This window comes from Mobula hypostoma, chromosome 1, assembly GCF_963921235.1.
Source record: "Mobula hypostoma chromosome 1, sMobHyp1.1, whole genome shotgun sequence".
Lineage (NCBI taxonomy): Eukaryota > Metazoa > Chordata > Chondrichthyes > Myliobatiformes > Myliobatidae > Mobula > Mobula hypostoma.
Window position 1 is genome coordinate 3,872,807 of NC_086097.1, and position 15,210 is coordinate 3,888,016.

Below are 15,210 nucleotides of genomic sequence, written 5' to 3' on the forward strand. Positions count from 1 at the left end.
CGTCTCGCAGTGTCACTCAGTTAGGTCACGGAGTTCTGTAGAAATTCTTTTCTACAGACTCGTCATGGGAGTCTGCCTTTCCTCTGCACCTGGGTTCCATCACTGCCAGTGCAAACTATGACAGGGAAAGATTCCGATTCACTTTGTATTGTGTACCATTCTTTAAAAAAAATAAAATAACATTTCTGTACCCAGAACTGAAATACTCTTGCCACTGAACCACACTTTATTTTACTTGTGCACAAGGGGATCGCCATGGCCCCTGTCACCCACACTGTTCTAAATTCTGAAGAGAAACGTCACTTTTATATATTAAAAAAATGGATAACAATTACTGAAATGCCATTTTATATAGAACTGACTCAGAGTTACGGGTATTGACCATTGGTAAACTAAGTATGGTTGAATTCCTTACTTGCAAGAACAATCGCCATTCACAATAAAGATGTTAAAAGTCAATAGAAACTATAAGCTGACAACTGATGATACTTTGAAGTTAGTAAAGCAATTCTCCCTTAGTTGTTGTGTGTGCATTGGATCACTTATCTCATCTCCAGACCCCTGGTGTGCAAAGGGAAATTATGATTTTCAAAGACCTTTCTTGCCTGGGCTGTCTGCACTCTATCTGTAGACTAAACTTACCTGGATGGTGTCTGTTAACCCTTGCCTTACTGCAACTTCCACGCATACCTTTTTCATATTCTTGTAGATCACAATACAATAAAATCCAGTACACTGAAGTTCTTTGGGAGTTCTGATAGTCCATGGAGCATTGATAGATCAATGATTGGAACAATATGTTTTTAAAGTAAAAATTTTAGGCATTACTTATCATAAAAACACAAGAACCAGAGAATGATTGTCACCTTTAACAAAGAGAAATCTGGTTTTAAGGCATATTATAAGATATAAGACATGGGAGCAGAGTTAGGTCATTCAAACAATCAAGTCTGCTCTGCTATCCCTTCATGCCTGAAATATTACCCTTGTCAACCCCATTCTCCTCCTCCTCACTGAAACCTTTGACACCCTGTCTAATAAAGAACCTATCAACCTCTGCTTTAAATATACTCACTTACCTGGTCTTCACAGCTTCTGTGGCAATGAATTCCACAGATTCACAATCCTCTGGCTAAAGAAATTCCTGCTCATCTCTGTTTTAAATGGATGTCCCTCTATTCTGAGGCTCTGTCTTCTGGTCTGAGACTCCCCCACCATTGGAAATGTCCTCTCCACATGCATTCTGTCAAAGTCTGTCTATGTATTCTGTTTCCTTCATTTCCACACATGCACAGATGCGCACGCACACACACACACACACACACACACACACACACACATGCAGCCACACACAGATAGACACGCACACACAGAGACACAACGTACACACACGCACAAGCATACAGACACACACACACTCTCACACACATATACAGACCAGCATTGAGGGCATATTCAAACGGTGATGCCTCAAAAAGGCAGCATCCATCATTAAGGACCCCCGTCACCCAGAACATGCCCTCTTTTCATTGCTACCATTTAGGAGAAGATACAGGAGACTGAAGGCACACACTCAACAATTCAGGAACAGCTTCTTCCCCTTCTGAATGGACAATCAAGCCATGTACACTACCTCACTCAATTTTGCTCTTAATACACTACTTATTTAATTTAAGAAACATACATTCTTACTGTAATTTCTGGTTTTTGTTTTGTACTGGAATGTAACGCTGCTGCAAAACAACAAATTTCACGACATATTGCACCAATATTAAACACACAGAGGGAATTATTCTAACTGCTAACAACAGGAATTCTGCAGATGCTGGAAATTCAAGCAACACACATCAAAGTTGCTGGTGAATGCAGCAGGCCAAGCAGCATCTATAGGAAGAGGCTCAGTCGACGTTTCAGGCCGAGGCCCTTCGTCAGGACTGCGCCTCTTCCTATAGATGCTGCTTGGCCTGCTGCGTTCACCAGCAACTTTGATGTGTGTTGCTTATTCTAACTGCTAACGTGTTTTTCACATTATAATGTATGATTGCAGTATATATTTTAATCTTGCTTTATGTTGCAGATTACCTGGAGAATAGTTCAGAATCTCTGGTGATGTGTGTCATTCAGAAATATGAAACACTGCGATCCACCAGTGAGGTGTTGGTAAATAATCTGAGCAGGTTGTCTGATCAGCTGGAACAGCAACAGCACAACTTGGAAACGCTGCATCAAGAATGCGATACCTCAAAACTGGTATGACAACATTTATTGATTTAACTATTCAGAGATACAGCACAGAGCAGGCCCTTCTGACCCAACGAACAATGCCACCCAGCAAACCATCTATTTAACCCCAACCTAATCACAGGGCAATTTACAATTAACCTACCAACTGGAACACCTTTGGAATGTCAGACGAAACCCACACAGTTACAGGGAGAACGTAGAAATTCCTTAAGGAGGACACTGGAAATGAACTCCTAATCCCAGCGTCCCGATCTGTAACACAGTCATGCAGTGATTAAGTGTTCTTTCTGCTGTGAGAAGATACTTTATGTCTGTTCACAATCATGTGAGGATCAAGGGAGACCAAGAATTTGTCCATATTTTGTATACATCAATGATGCCATAATATTAGCTATATTTAATAATAATAATAGCTTATTTGTGATAGGGGACTCGATAGTAAGGGGGTCAGATAGGCGATTCTGTGGACGCAGTCCAGAGACCCGGATGGTAGTTTGCCTCCCTGGTGCCAGGGTCCGGGATATTTCTGATCGTGTCCAAGATATCCTGAAGTGGGAGGGTGAGGAGCCAGAGGTCGTGGTACATATAGGTACCAATGACATAGGTAGGAAAAGGGATGAGGTCCTGAAAGGAGAATATAGGGAGCTAGGAAGGGAGTTGAGAAAAAGGACCGCAAAGGTAGTAATCTCGGGATTACTGCCTGTGCCACGCGACAGTGAGAGTAGGAATGCGATGAGGTGGAGGATAAATGCGTGACTGAGGGATTGGAGCAGGGGGCAGGGATTGAAGTTTTTGGATCATTGGGACCTCTTTTGGCGCAGGCGTGACCTGTACAAAAAGGACGGGTTACACTTGAATCCTAGGGGGACCAATATCCTGGCAGGGAGATTAGCGGGGGGTACTGAGGTGACTTTAAACTAGAATGGTTGGGGGGTGGGAATCAAATTAAAGAAGCTAGGCGTGAGGAGGTTAGTTCACAACAGAGAGATGGGAACCAGTGCAGAGAGACAGAGGGGTGTAAAGTGAGGGTAGAAGCAAAAAGTACAAAGGAGAAAAGTAAAAGTTGCAGGCCGACAAATCCAGGGCAAGCATTAAAAAGGGCCACTTTTCAACATAATTGTATAAGGGCTAAGAGAGTTGTAAAAGAGCGCCTGAAGGCTTTATGTGTCAATGCAAGGAGCATTCGTAATGAGGTGGATGAATTGAAAGTGCAGATTGTTATTAATGATTATGATATAGTTGGGATCACAGAGACATGGCTCCAGGGTGACCAGAGATGGGAGCTCAACGTTCAGGGATATTCAATATTCAGGAGGGATAGACATGAAGGAAGGGGAGGTGGGGTGGCGTTGCTGGTTAAAGAAGAGATTAACGCAATAGAAAGGAAGGACATAAGCCGGGAAGATGTGGAATCGATATGGGTAGAGCTGCGTAACACTAAGGGGCAGAAGACGCTGGTGGGAGTTGTGTACAGGCCACCTAACAGTAGTAGTGAGGTCGGGGATGGTATTAAACAGGAAATTAGAAATGTGTGCAATAAAGGAACAGCAGTTATAATGGGTGACTTCAATCTACATGTAGACTGGGTGAACCAATTTGGTAAAGGTGCTGAGGAAGAGGATTTCTTGGAATGTATGCGGGATGGTTTTTTGAACCAACATGTCGAGGAACCAACTAGAGAGCAGGCTATTCTGGACTGGGTTTTGAGCAATGAGGAAGGGTTAATTAGCGATCTTGTCGTGAGAGGCCCCTTGGGTAAGAGTGACCATAATATGGTGGAATTCTTCATTAATATGGAGAGTGACATAGTTAATTCAGAAACAAAGGTTCTGAACTTAAAGAGGGGTAACTTTGAAGGTATGAGACGTGAATTAGCTAAGATAGACTGGCAAATGACACTTAAAGGATTGACGGTGGATATGCAATGGCAAGCATTTAAAGGTTGCATGGATGAACTACGACAATTGTTCATCCCAGTTTGGCAAAAGAATAAATCAAGGAAGGTAGTGCACCCGTGGCTGACAAGAGAAATTAGGGATAGTATCAATTCCAAAGAAGTAGCATACAAATTAGCCAGAGAAAATGGCTCACCTGAGGACTGGGAGAAATTCAGAGTTCAGCAGAGGAGGACAAAGGGCTTAATTAGGAAGGGGAAAAAAGATTATGAGAGAAAACTGGCGGGGAACATAAAAACGGACTGTAAAAGCTTTTATAGATATGTAAAAAGGAAAAGACTGGTAAAGACAAATGTAGGTCCCCTGCAGACAGAAACAGGTGAATTGATTATGGGGAGCAAGGACATGGCAGACCAATTGAATAATTACTTTGCTTCTGTCTTCACTAAGGAGGACATAAATAATCTTCCAGAAATAGTAAGGGACAGAGGGTCCAGTGAGATGGAGGAACTGAGTGAAATACATGTTAGTAGGGAAGTGGTGTTAGGTAAATTGAAGGGATTGAAGGCAGATAAATCCCCAGGGCCAGATGGTCTGCATCCTAGAGTGCTTAAGGAAGTAGCCCAAGAAATAGTGGATGCATTAGTGATAATTTTTCAAAACTCGTTAGATTCTGGACTAGTTCCTGAGGATTGGAGGGTGGCTAATGTAACCCCACTTTTTAAAAAAGGAGGGAGAGAGAAACCGGGGAACTATAGACCGGTTAGCCTAACGTCGGTGGTGGGGAAACTGCTGGAGTCAGTTATCAAGGATGTGATAACAGCACATTTGGAAAGCGGTGAAATGATCGGACAAAGTCAGCATGGATTTGTGAAAGGAAAGTCATGTCTGACGAATCTCATAGAATTTTTTGAGGGTGTAACTAGTAGAGTGGATGGGGAGAACCAGTGGATGTGGTATATTTGGATTTTCAAAAGGCTTTTGACAAGGTCCCACACAGGAGATTAGTGTGCAAACTTAAAGCACACGGTATTGGGGGTAAGGTATTGGTGTGGCTGGAGAATTGGTTAGCAGACAGGAAGCAAAGAGTGGGAATAAACGGGACCTTTTCAGAATGGCAGGCAGTGACTAGTGGGGTACCGCAAGGCTCAGTGCTGGGACCCCAGTTGTTTACAATATATATTAATGACTTGGATGAGGGAATTAAATGCAGCATCTCCAAGTTTGCGGATAACACGAAGCTGGGTGGCAGTGTTAGCAGTGAGGAGGATGCTAAGAGGATGCAGGGTGACTTGGATAGGTTGGGTGAGTGGGCAAACTCATGGCAGATGCAATTTAATGTGGATAAATGTGAAGTTATCCACTTTGGTGGCAAAAATAGGAAAACAGATTATTATCTGAATGGTGGCCGATTAGGAAAAGGGGAGGTGCAACGAGACCTGGGTGTCATTATACACCAGTCATTGAAAGTGGACATGCAGGTACAGCAGGCGGTGAAAAAGGCGAATGGTATGCTGGCATTTATAGCGAGAGGATTCGAGTACAGGAGCAGGGAGGTACTACTGCAGTTGTACAAGGCCTTGGTGAGACCACACCTGGAGTATTGTGTGCAGTTTTGGTCCCCTAATCTGAGGAAAGACATCTTTGCCATAGAGGGAGTACAAAGAAGGTTCACCAGATTGATTCCTGGGATGGCAGGACTTTCATATGAAGAAAGACTGGATGAACTGGGCTTGTACTCGTTGGAATTTAGAAGATTGAGGGGGGATCTGATTGAAACGTATAAGATCCTAAAGGGATTGGACAGGCTAGATGCAGGAAGATTGTTCCCGATGTTGGGGAAGTCCAGAACGAGGGGTCACAGTTTGAGGATAGAGGGGAAGCCTTTTAGGACCGAGATTAGGAAAAACCTCTTCACACAGAGAGTGGTGAATCTGTGGAATTCTCTGCCACAGGAAACTGTTGAGGCCAGTTCATTGGCTATATTTAAGAGGGAGTTAGATATGGCCCTTGTGGCTACGGGGGTCAGGGGGTATGGAGGGAAGGCTGGGGCGGGGTTCTGAGTTGGATGATCAGCCATGATCATAATAAATGGCGGTGCAGGCTTGAAGGGCCGAATGGCCTACTCCTGCACCTATTTTCTATGTTTCTATGTTTCTATTTATAGAGCACTTTCCACACAGACAATGTAGTTCAAATATCTTTATAATGGGATAAAGTGCAAACATGAAAATAAAAGACAAAAAGATGTTGGATAAAAGCAAGGTGAAATAATTGGGTTTTGAGCTGGTGTTTAAAAGTGTCAAGCGAGTCTGCATCCCTTATAGTTTTAAGTACTGAATTCTACAGTTTAGGAGTGTAGTTCAAAAAAGTTGACCTGCTAATTATCTTTTGAACTGGGAATGCTTATTGGGCCATTTAATATCAGAAAACAAAGTCAGCTAATGTTCCTTTAGGGTCAGACTAAGAATGCGTAGGTGTTCTTTTGCCCTTTGGTGTTTATGGCCTGCTTTGATTTTTCAGATATTATTTTAAATTTCCACCATTTACAGTTTTTACAATCTCATTCTCCAACTCTTATAATTTATAAAGTGATGAGTCAGGAGAAACAAAATCACAATAAGACCTGCTTCTGCAGTACCACAATTGCTCATATCTCAGTTTTCTTTATGGTACAGGAACTACAAAACCCACTTTGCAAAGGACCCTGAGTCTGCCAGAGTGAGCCTGAGTTTCCAGTTGTCTTTCCTTGTTCTGACAGGGAATCTCAGAACAAAAATGATTCTCTTTCCGCAGATGCTGTCTGAGCTAATGAGTATTTCCAGCACTTCTGGTTTGTTCTGCTTCAATCTTCTCTTTTCTGCAGGAAGTGAATGAAACCTTGTCTATCTTTTCCAGTAGTTTCAATCTCCAAGTACTATTAAATATCTCAAACATGAGAAAACCTGCCGATGCTGCAAATCCAAAGCAACACACAGAAAAATGGTGGAGAAACTCTGTAGACCAGGGTGCATCTCTGGAAAAGCGTACAGTCGACGTTTCAGACTGAGACCCTCCTTCAGTTCTGATGAAGGGTCTTGGCCTGAAACATCGACTGTTTGCTCTTTTCCATAGATGCTGCCTAGCCCACTGATTTCCTGCACCATTTTGTGTGTACCTATTGAATATCTGTTTCTTGCTCCCTCGAGTGTTTTGCTGGTATCCCCCGAATGCACCTCAGCTTTTTATCTCAATTCTTCCTGGTCAGGGAGGAAGGGATAAGTTATCCAGTGAAAATTAATTTCGCTGGAACTGCCTACTAGACTGACTCACTTTATTGGAACCGACTTTGGATCTCCTCTGTATGTGATAGCTTTTCCCAATCTACCTACACACTTTTGATCATTTTAGCTTCTGTATGAAAGAGCTGCAGCTCTTTCATACAGAAGCTATGGAGAGTGAGCTGTTGCCCAGGCAGCAGGCTCTCCTCTCCATGCAGCTGATGAATCCAAAGGAACGGCAGAGACTGATACAATATGGCAGCAATGGCATCACGGGAGCTGTCAATCAGCGTTAAGCTCAACGTAGGGCGGCTTAATGGACCCCAGCTCCGGATTTCTCCTCGGTGTTTATTTCTAAAGCCTTCCCCATGTGTGGGAATGAGTGGAGGTTTGAGATCAGAGTTCTCCTTCTCCAGGAACAGTGTTGTCGATCAGCATCAGGAGCAGCAGATGACAAGGAGGCTTCTCACAGGATAGTGGTGTTCATTTAAAAAGAGAGCTTCGCAGGAATTCGGTGTCATCCTGGTGGCCCAGTCAGCAGCAGGAGCAACGCACAGTGAAGAGGTTTCCCACAGGTTGGGAAACCATTTTAAAAGGAGAGCTTTGCAGGCATTCGGTGTCATTCCAGCAGCCCGATCAGTGGCAGGAGTAGTGCACAGCGAGAAGGCACTTGTTTTAAAGGAGATTTTTGCAGGCGTTCATCTTCATTCAGGTGGCCCAGTCAGCGGTGGGAGCAGTGCAGAGAGGAGTAAGTAAGTACAGAGGGGACAAGCGGAGTGGCGATTGTTGGACTGGGCCAGTGGTGGGAGTGGGAGTGTCAGGCTTTGGCTCAAAGGAGGCTTCGGTTCAGAAGAGGTGTTGGCTCTGGGTAAGTTGCCAGGTAAGTTTCTGTTAAGTTTCCTTTTTTTCTTACTCTGTCAGAGGTACTTAGTGTAGTTTAAATGGCCATTGTGTGTTCTTCGTGCCAGATGTTGCAGTCCCAGGAGACCCAGAGTCTCCCGGGGAACTACATCTGCGTGAAGTGCATCCAGCTGCAGCTCCTTGAAGACCGTGTTAGGGATCTGGAGCAGCAGCTGGATGATCTTTGGCTTGTACGGGAGAGTATGGAGATAATCGATCAGAGTTTCAAAAGTTTCAAAGGTACATTTAATGTCAGAGAAATGTATACAATATACATCGTGAAATACTTTTTCTTCACAACCATCCGTCAAAACAGAGGAGTACCCCAAAGAATGAATGACAGTTAAATGTTAGAACCCCAAAGTCCCCCCCCCAGCTCCCCTCCGTCCCGCGTGTAAGCGGCAGCAAGCAACGATCCCCCCTCCCTCCACCGGCAAAAGAAATGTTTCAGGGAAGTAGTCACCACTAAGTTGCAGGGGGCAAGTAGCTGGTGACTGTCGGGTGAAGGAATGGGATGATAAGTAGGCTGTTAGCACAGAGCACCGCTGTGGCCATTCCCCTCAATAATCGGTATTCCGTTTTGGATGCTGTTGTGGGGGGATGACCTCCCAGTGGAATGCCATGGAGACCGGGTCACTGGCACTGAGCGTGGGTCCGTGGTATGGAAGGGAAAGGGAAAGGGAGTGGTGGTGATAGGGGACTCAATAGTCATGGGAGCAGACAGGAGATCCTGTGGACGTGAACAGGACACACAAATGGTATGTTGCCTCCCAGGCTCCAGGGTCAGAGACATCTCAGGTCACGTTCACAACATTTTGGAGAGGGAGGGGAAGCAGCCAAATGTCTTGGTACATATTGGTACCAATGACATAGGAAGGAAAAGCAAAGAGGTCCTGTAAAGAGAATTTAGAGAGCTAGGTAGAAAGCTGAGAAGCACGACCTTCCGGTAGTAATTTCTGGATTGTTGCCTGTGCCACGCACCAGTGAGGGTAGAAACAGGATGATTTGGCAGATAAATATGTAGCTGAGAAGCTGGTGCAGGGGGCAGGGCTTCAGGTTCTTAGATCATTGGGATCTCATCTGGGGGAGGTTGACCTGTACAAAACTGACAGGTTGCTCCTGAACCCGAGGGGAACCAACATTCTTGTGGGCAGTTTTGTTAGAGCTGTTGGGGAGAACTTAAACTAATTTGGCTGGTGGGGAGGGGTTGGGAACCGGAGTGAAGAGACTCAGGAAAGGACAGATGCTAAAAAAGCAAAGATAGTGTGCTGTCAACTGTCAGGAAGGACAGGCAGGTGATGGGACAAAATGGCAGCCAGCAGGGTGAGAATCAGTGTATTAGGGATGCAGAATCGAAAAGGGTAGCAAATACAGTAATCCATGTGTTATTTCTCAATGCAAGGAGTATAAGAAATAAGGTGGATAATCTTGTTGCACCATTACAGATTTTCAGGTATGATGTTGTGGCCATCACTGAATCATGGCTGAAGGATGGTTGTAGTTGGGAGCTGAATGTCCAAGGTTACATGTTATATCAGAGGGATAGGAAGGTAGGCAGAGGGGGTGGTGTGGCTCTGCTGGTAATGAATGGCATCGAATCAGTAGAAAGATGTGACATAGGATTGAAAGATGTTGAAGAAACTTTGAAGAAGATGTTGTTAAGAAACTGCGAGGGTAAAGGGACTCTGATGGCAGTTATATACAGGCCTCCAGAGAGTAACTAGGATGTGGACTACAGATTACAATGGGAAATAGAAAAGCTGTGTCAAAGAGGCAATGTTATGATAGCCATGTGAGATTTTAAATTGCAGGTACATTGGGAAAATTATGTTGGAACTGGATCTCAAGAGAATGAGTTTATTGAATGCCTAGAAGATGACTTTTTGGAGCAGTTTACCATTAAGCCTACTAGGGGATCAGCTATATTGGATTGGGTGTTATGTAATGAACCAGAGGTGATTAGGGAGCTTAAGGTAAAGGAACCGTTCGGAGATAGAGTTCACAATATGATTGAATTCAACTTGAAATTTGATAGGGTTAAGATTCAAAGTAATAGAACAACAACTTAAAGATTCAAGATTCAATATTGTTTAACATCATTTCCCATACACAAGTATAAAGGGAAGAAGTCATAGATGTGTACAGCACTGAATCAGACCATTTGGCCCATCTAGTCCATGCCGAACCATTTGATCTGTTTACTGCCATTGACATGCACCTGAGCCACAGCCCTCCAAACCCCGGCCATCCATGTACCTATCCAAACTTCTCTTATGTGCTGAATTCGTGCTCACATGCACCATTTACACTGGCAGCTCGTTCCACACTCTCAGCACCAGCTGACTGAAGAAGTTTCCCATTATGTTCCCTATAGCCTTTTCACCTCTCGCCCTTAACCTATGACCTCTACTTGTTGTCCCAAACAACCTCAGTGGAAAAAGCCTACTTGCATTTACCCTATCTATATCCCTCTTAATTTTGTATACCTCGAACAAATTCTCTCAATCTTCTACATTCCAAGGATTAAAGTCCTAACCTATTCAATCTTTCCTTGTAAATCAGGTCCTCCAGACCTGGCAACATCCTTGTAAACTTTCTCTGTACTCTTTCAACCTTGTTTACATCTTTCCTGTAGATAGGTGACCAGAACTGTAAACAATTCTCCAAATTAAGCCTCACCAACATCTTCTGATCACAATACAATTGAGTTCAACTTGAAATTTGATAGAGAGAAAATAAAATCTGATGTAGCAGTATTTCAGTGGAGTAAAGGAAATTACAGTGGTATGAGAGAGGAGTTGGCCGAAGTAAATTGGAAGAAGATGCTGGCAGGGATGTCACCAAAGCAGTGATGAGTTGAGTTTCTGGGGAAAATGAGGAAGGTACAGGATAGATGTATTCCAAAAACAATGAAATACTCAAATTACAAAGCAGTAATTGCCTGATGCGAGCAGTCAAAGCTAATGTAAAAGCAAAAGAGAGGGCATACAACAAAGCAAGAATTAATGGTAAGACAGAGGATTGGGAAGTTTATAAAAACAAAAAGCAGCTAGAAGAATCATTGGGGGTAACAGGTGAAATATGAAAGTAAGCTAGTAAACAATATCAAGGTGGATACTAAAAGCATTTCAAGTATATAAAAAATAAAAGAGAGATGAGAGTGGATAAAGGACAACTTGAAAATGAGGTCAGAGAATAATAACAGTGGATGCAGATGAACTAAATGAGTATTGTGCATCAGTCTTCACTGTGGAAGACACGAACACTGTGCTAGGTGATGAAGGGTGTTAGGAAAGAGAAGGGAGTGCAGTTACTATACAAAGGAGAAGGTGCTCAAAAAGCCAAAAGACCTAAAGGTACATAAGTCACTCTGATTAGATGAACTGCACCCTAGGGTTCTGAAGGAGGTAGCGGTAGAGATTGGAGAGGCATTGGTAATGATCTTTCAAAAATCATTGGACTCTGGCATGGTGACCAGAGAATTGGAAAATTACAAATGTCACACTACTCTTTAAGAAAGGGGAAAGGCAGCAGAAAGTTATAGACCAATTAGCATGACCTCAGGATGAGGTAATGGAGTACTTGGTGACACATGACAAGACATACAAAGTCAGCATGATTTCCTTAAGGGAAAATCTTGCCTGACAAACCTGGAAATCTTTGAGGAGATTACAAATAGAATAGATAAAGGAGATGCAGTAGATGTTGTATATTTGGATTTTCAGAGGCCTTTGATGAGGTACCACACATGAGGCTGCTTACCAAGTTAAGAGCATTGGCTGATTGGTAGGAGGCAGTGAGTGGGAATAAAGGGATCCTTTTCTGATTGGCTGCCAGTGACTAGTGGTGTTCCACAGGGGTTGGTGTTGGGACTACTTCTTTTTATGCTGTGTATCAATGATTTAGATGATGAATTGATGGCTTTGTTGCCAAATTTGCAGATGATACAAAGATTGTTGGACGGGAAAGTAGTGTTGAGAAAATAGGTAGGCTGCAAAAGGACTTAGATAGATTAGGAGAATGGGCAATAGAGAAGCAAATGAAATGCAATGTTGGAAATTGCTTTCAGAGGGGATTAACAAGGATAATTCCGGGAATGAAAGGGTTTTCATATGAAGAACATTCGACGGCTCTTGGCCCATTCTTGCTGGAATTTAGAAGTATGAGGAGGGATCTTATGGAATCCTTTTGAATGTTGAAAGGCCTAGACAGAGCAGATGTGGAAAGGATGTTTCCCATGGTGGGGGATTTAGGACAAGAGGGCACAGCCTCAGGATAGAGGGGCTTCCATTTAAAACAGAGATAGAGTAAAACTTCTTTAGCCAGAGGGTGGTGAATTTGTGGAATTTGCTGTGCAGGTAAGGTCATTGTCTGTATTTAAGGCAGAGCTTGATTGGACATGACATCACAGGTTAGGGGAGAAGGACAGGGAGTGGGGCTGAGGAGGGGAAAAAGGATCAGCATGATTGAATCAATGGACCAAATAGCCTAATTCTGCTTCTGTGTCTTATGGTCTTATGGTTTTGGCAGGTATAATTGCTAGCCCACATGTGAAAGCCAGGTGTTGGACCTGCTTTTCAGTGGCTATTTGAGACGCATGTCATTATGAGCATTTAATAGGTAGTGGGAGCTTAATCCCACTACCACTTCTGGCTATGGTAACCTTAAGGAACCCTAGTTCTAATAACGATTATTTTACTAAATTTTCTATACCTTCCCCAATATTACTATACTCCTTCTGTAGTAGGGACAGCAGGACAGTTGAGTATGCTACAGTTCGGAAGAATGGCTGTCCTGAATCAAGAAGGAGACTAGGACAAGTACAATGGCGGAGTTGGAAACTCCACTGAAAGGCCTGGATAAAGTGGGAAAGTGGGAGGAGGACGACATGGACACCACCACACAGTTAAGGCAAAGTCTCGTTGAGTAACATGGCCTGCTTCTGAACTGCAAATACAGCTCAGCCGTGTCAATATTTGCGTGCATTTCTGCGAAAGTCATGTTATGAACGTTGTGTCATTCATGATTGAATGAATGAACTAGCACAGAGAGCAGGAATGCTATATTTTTCTGGTTTGAAAGCTGGCTGTGTCCCTTGGTTCGACAGATATTACAACCTCAGTTTCTGGTACATTGCTGAGGACTATCAACCATCTGTCTTATACTATAGTCATAGTCATAGTCATAGTCATACTTTATTGATCCCAGGGGGAAATTGGCTTTCGTTACAGTTGCACCATAAATAACAAATAGTAATAGAACCTTAAATAGTTAAATAGTAATATGTAAATTACGCCAGTAAATTATGCAATAAGTCCAGGACCAGCCTATTGGCTCAGGGTGTCTGACCCTCCAAGGAAGGAGTTGTAAAGTTTGATGGCCACAGGCAGGAATGACTTCCTATGACACTCTGTGTTGCATCTCGATGGAATGAATCTCTGGCTGAATGTACTCCTGTGCCCAACCAGTACATTATGTAGTGGATGAGAGACATTGTCCAAGATGGCATGCAACTTAGACAGCATCCTCTTTTCAGACACCACCGTGAAAGAGTCCAGTTCCATCCCCACAACATCACTGGCCTTACGAATGATTTTGTTGATTCTGTTGGTGTCTGCTACCCTCAGCCTGCTGCCCCAGCACACAACAGCAAATATGATAGCACTGGCCACTACAGACTCGTAGAACATCCTCAGTATCGTCCGACAGATGTTAAAGGACTTCAGTCTCCTCAGGAAATAGAGACGGCTCTGACCCTTCTTGTAGACAGCCTCAGTGTTCTTTGACCAGTCCAGTTTATTGTCAATTCGTATCCCCAGATATTTGTAATCCTCCACCATGTCCACACTGACCCCCTGGATGGAAACAGGGGTCACCGGTACCTTAGCTCTCCTCAGGTCTACCACCAGCTCCTTAGTCTTTTTCACATTAAGCTGCAGATAATTCTGCTCACACCATGTGACAAAGTTTCCTATCGTATGTAGAGTAACACACACAAAATGCTGGAGGAACTCAGCAGCTCAGGAAGTATCAATGGAAAGTAGTAAACTTGAGTTTTCAGGCCCAGACCCTTCTTCAGGACTGGAGCAGGTGTACAAAAAGTGGAATATCCCAGTGGCCAACTATTTCAATTCCAATCCCCACTCCTCTTCTGACATGTCAGTCCATGGTCTCTGCTTCTGCCTTGATGAGGCCACTGTCAGGTTGGAGGGACAATGTCTCATATTCTGTCCAGGTAGCCTCCAACATCGATTTTTCCAACTTCCAGTCATTTCTTTCCCCACACCCCTCCCTCTTCCTCATTTCCCCTCTCTGGCCTCTTACCTCTTCTCTTGCCCGTTACACTCTGGGTCCCTTTCTCCTTTCCTTTTTCCCATGGTCCACTCTCCTCTCCTATCAGATTCCTTCTGCTCTAGCTCTTTAACTTTCTCACTCTCCAGGTTTCACCTATCACCTTCTAGCTTGTCCTCCTCCCCCACACCCTGCCTTTTTATTCTGGCTCCTTCCCCCTTCCTTTCCAGTCCTGATGAAGAGTCTCAGCTGGAAACGTTGACTGTTTATTCATTTCCACAGATGCTGCCTGACCTGCTGGGTTCTTCCAGCATTTTGTCGGTGTTGCTCTGGATTTCCAGCATTTGCAGAAATGCTTGTCCCTATATGTTTCAGGGACAATTCACTTCTTTTCCTTCAGAATTGATTCCTTTTTTGGGTCTTTGTTTCCAAACAGATGATGACTAGCCAGCTTTCACAACTCCAAATGGAATATGATGCCAAAAAGGAGAAGAACAAACGGATGGAGCAGATATTAAATCTGCACAGAGGCAACTTCATCCACCAGGTAACTTGTAAAATGATTAAGGAGGATTTTTTTTAAAATGATCAAGATGGATTTACTTTTCAGTAATGCCATA

General features: G+C 43.6%; 1 protein-coding gene across 2 annotated transcripts in view; it reads left to right on the forward strand.

The window, feature by feature from the left end:
• Nucleotides 1–15,210, forward strand: part of si:ch1073-416d2.4 (coiled-coil domain-containing protein 42 homolog) — a 101,253-nt gene that overhangs the window by 69,864 nt on the left and 16,179 nt on the right. For both annotated transcript variants that reach the window (XM_063056453.1, XM_063056542.1), the window contains exons 6-7: nt 2,078–2,250; nt 15,027–15,137. In XM_063056453.1, the coding sequence (XP_062912523.1) occupies nt 2,078–2,250; nt 15,027–15,137 (284 nt within the window). The remainder of the gene's footprint in view (nt 1–2,077; nt 2,251–15,026; nt 15,138–15,210) is intronic.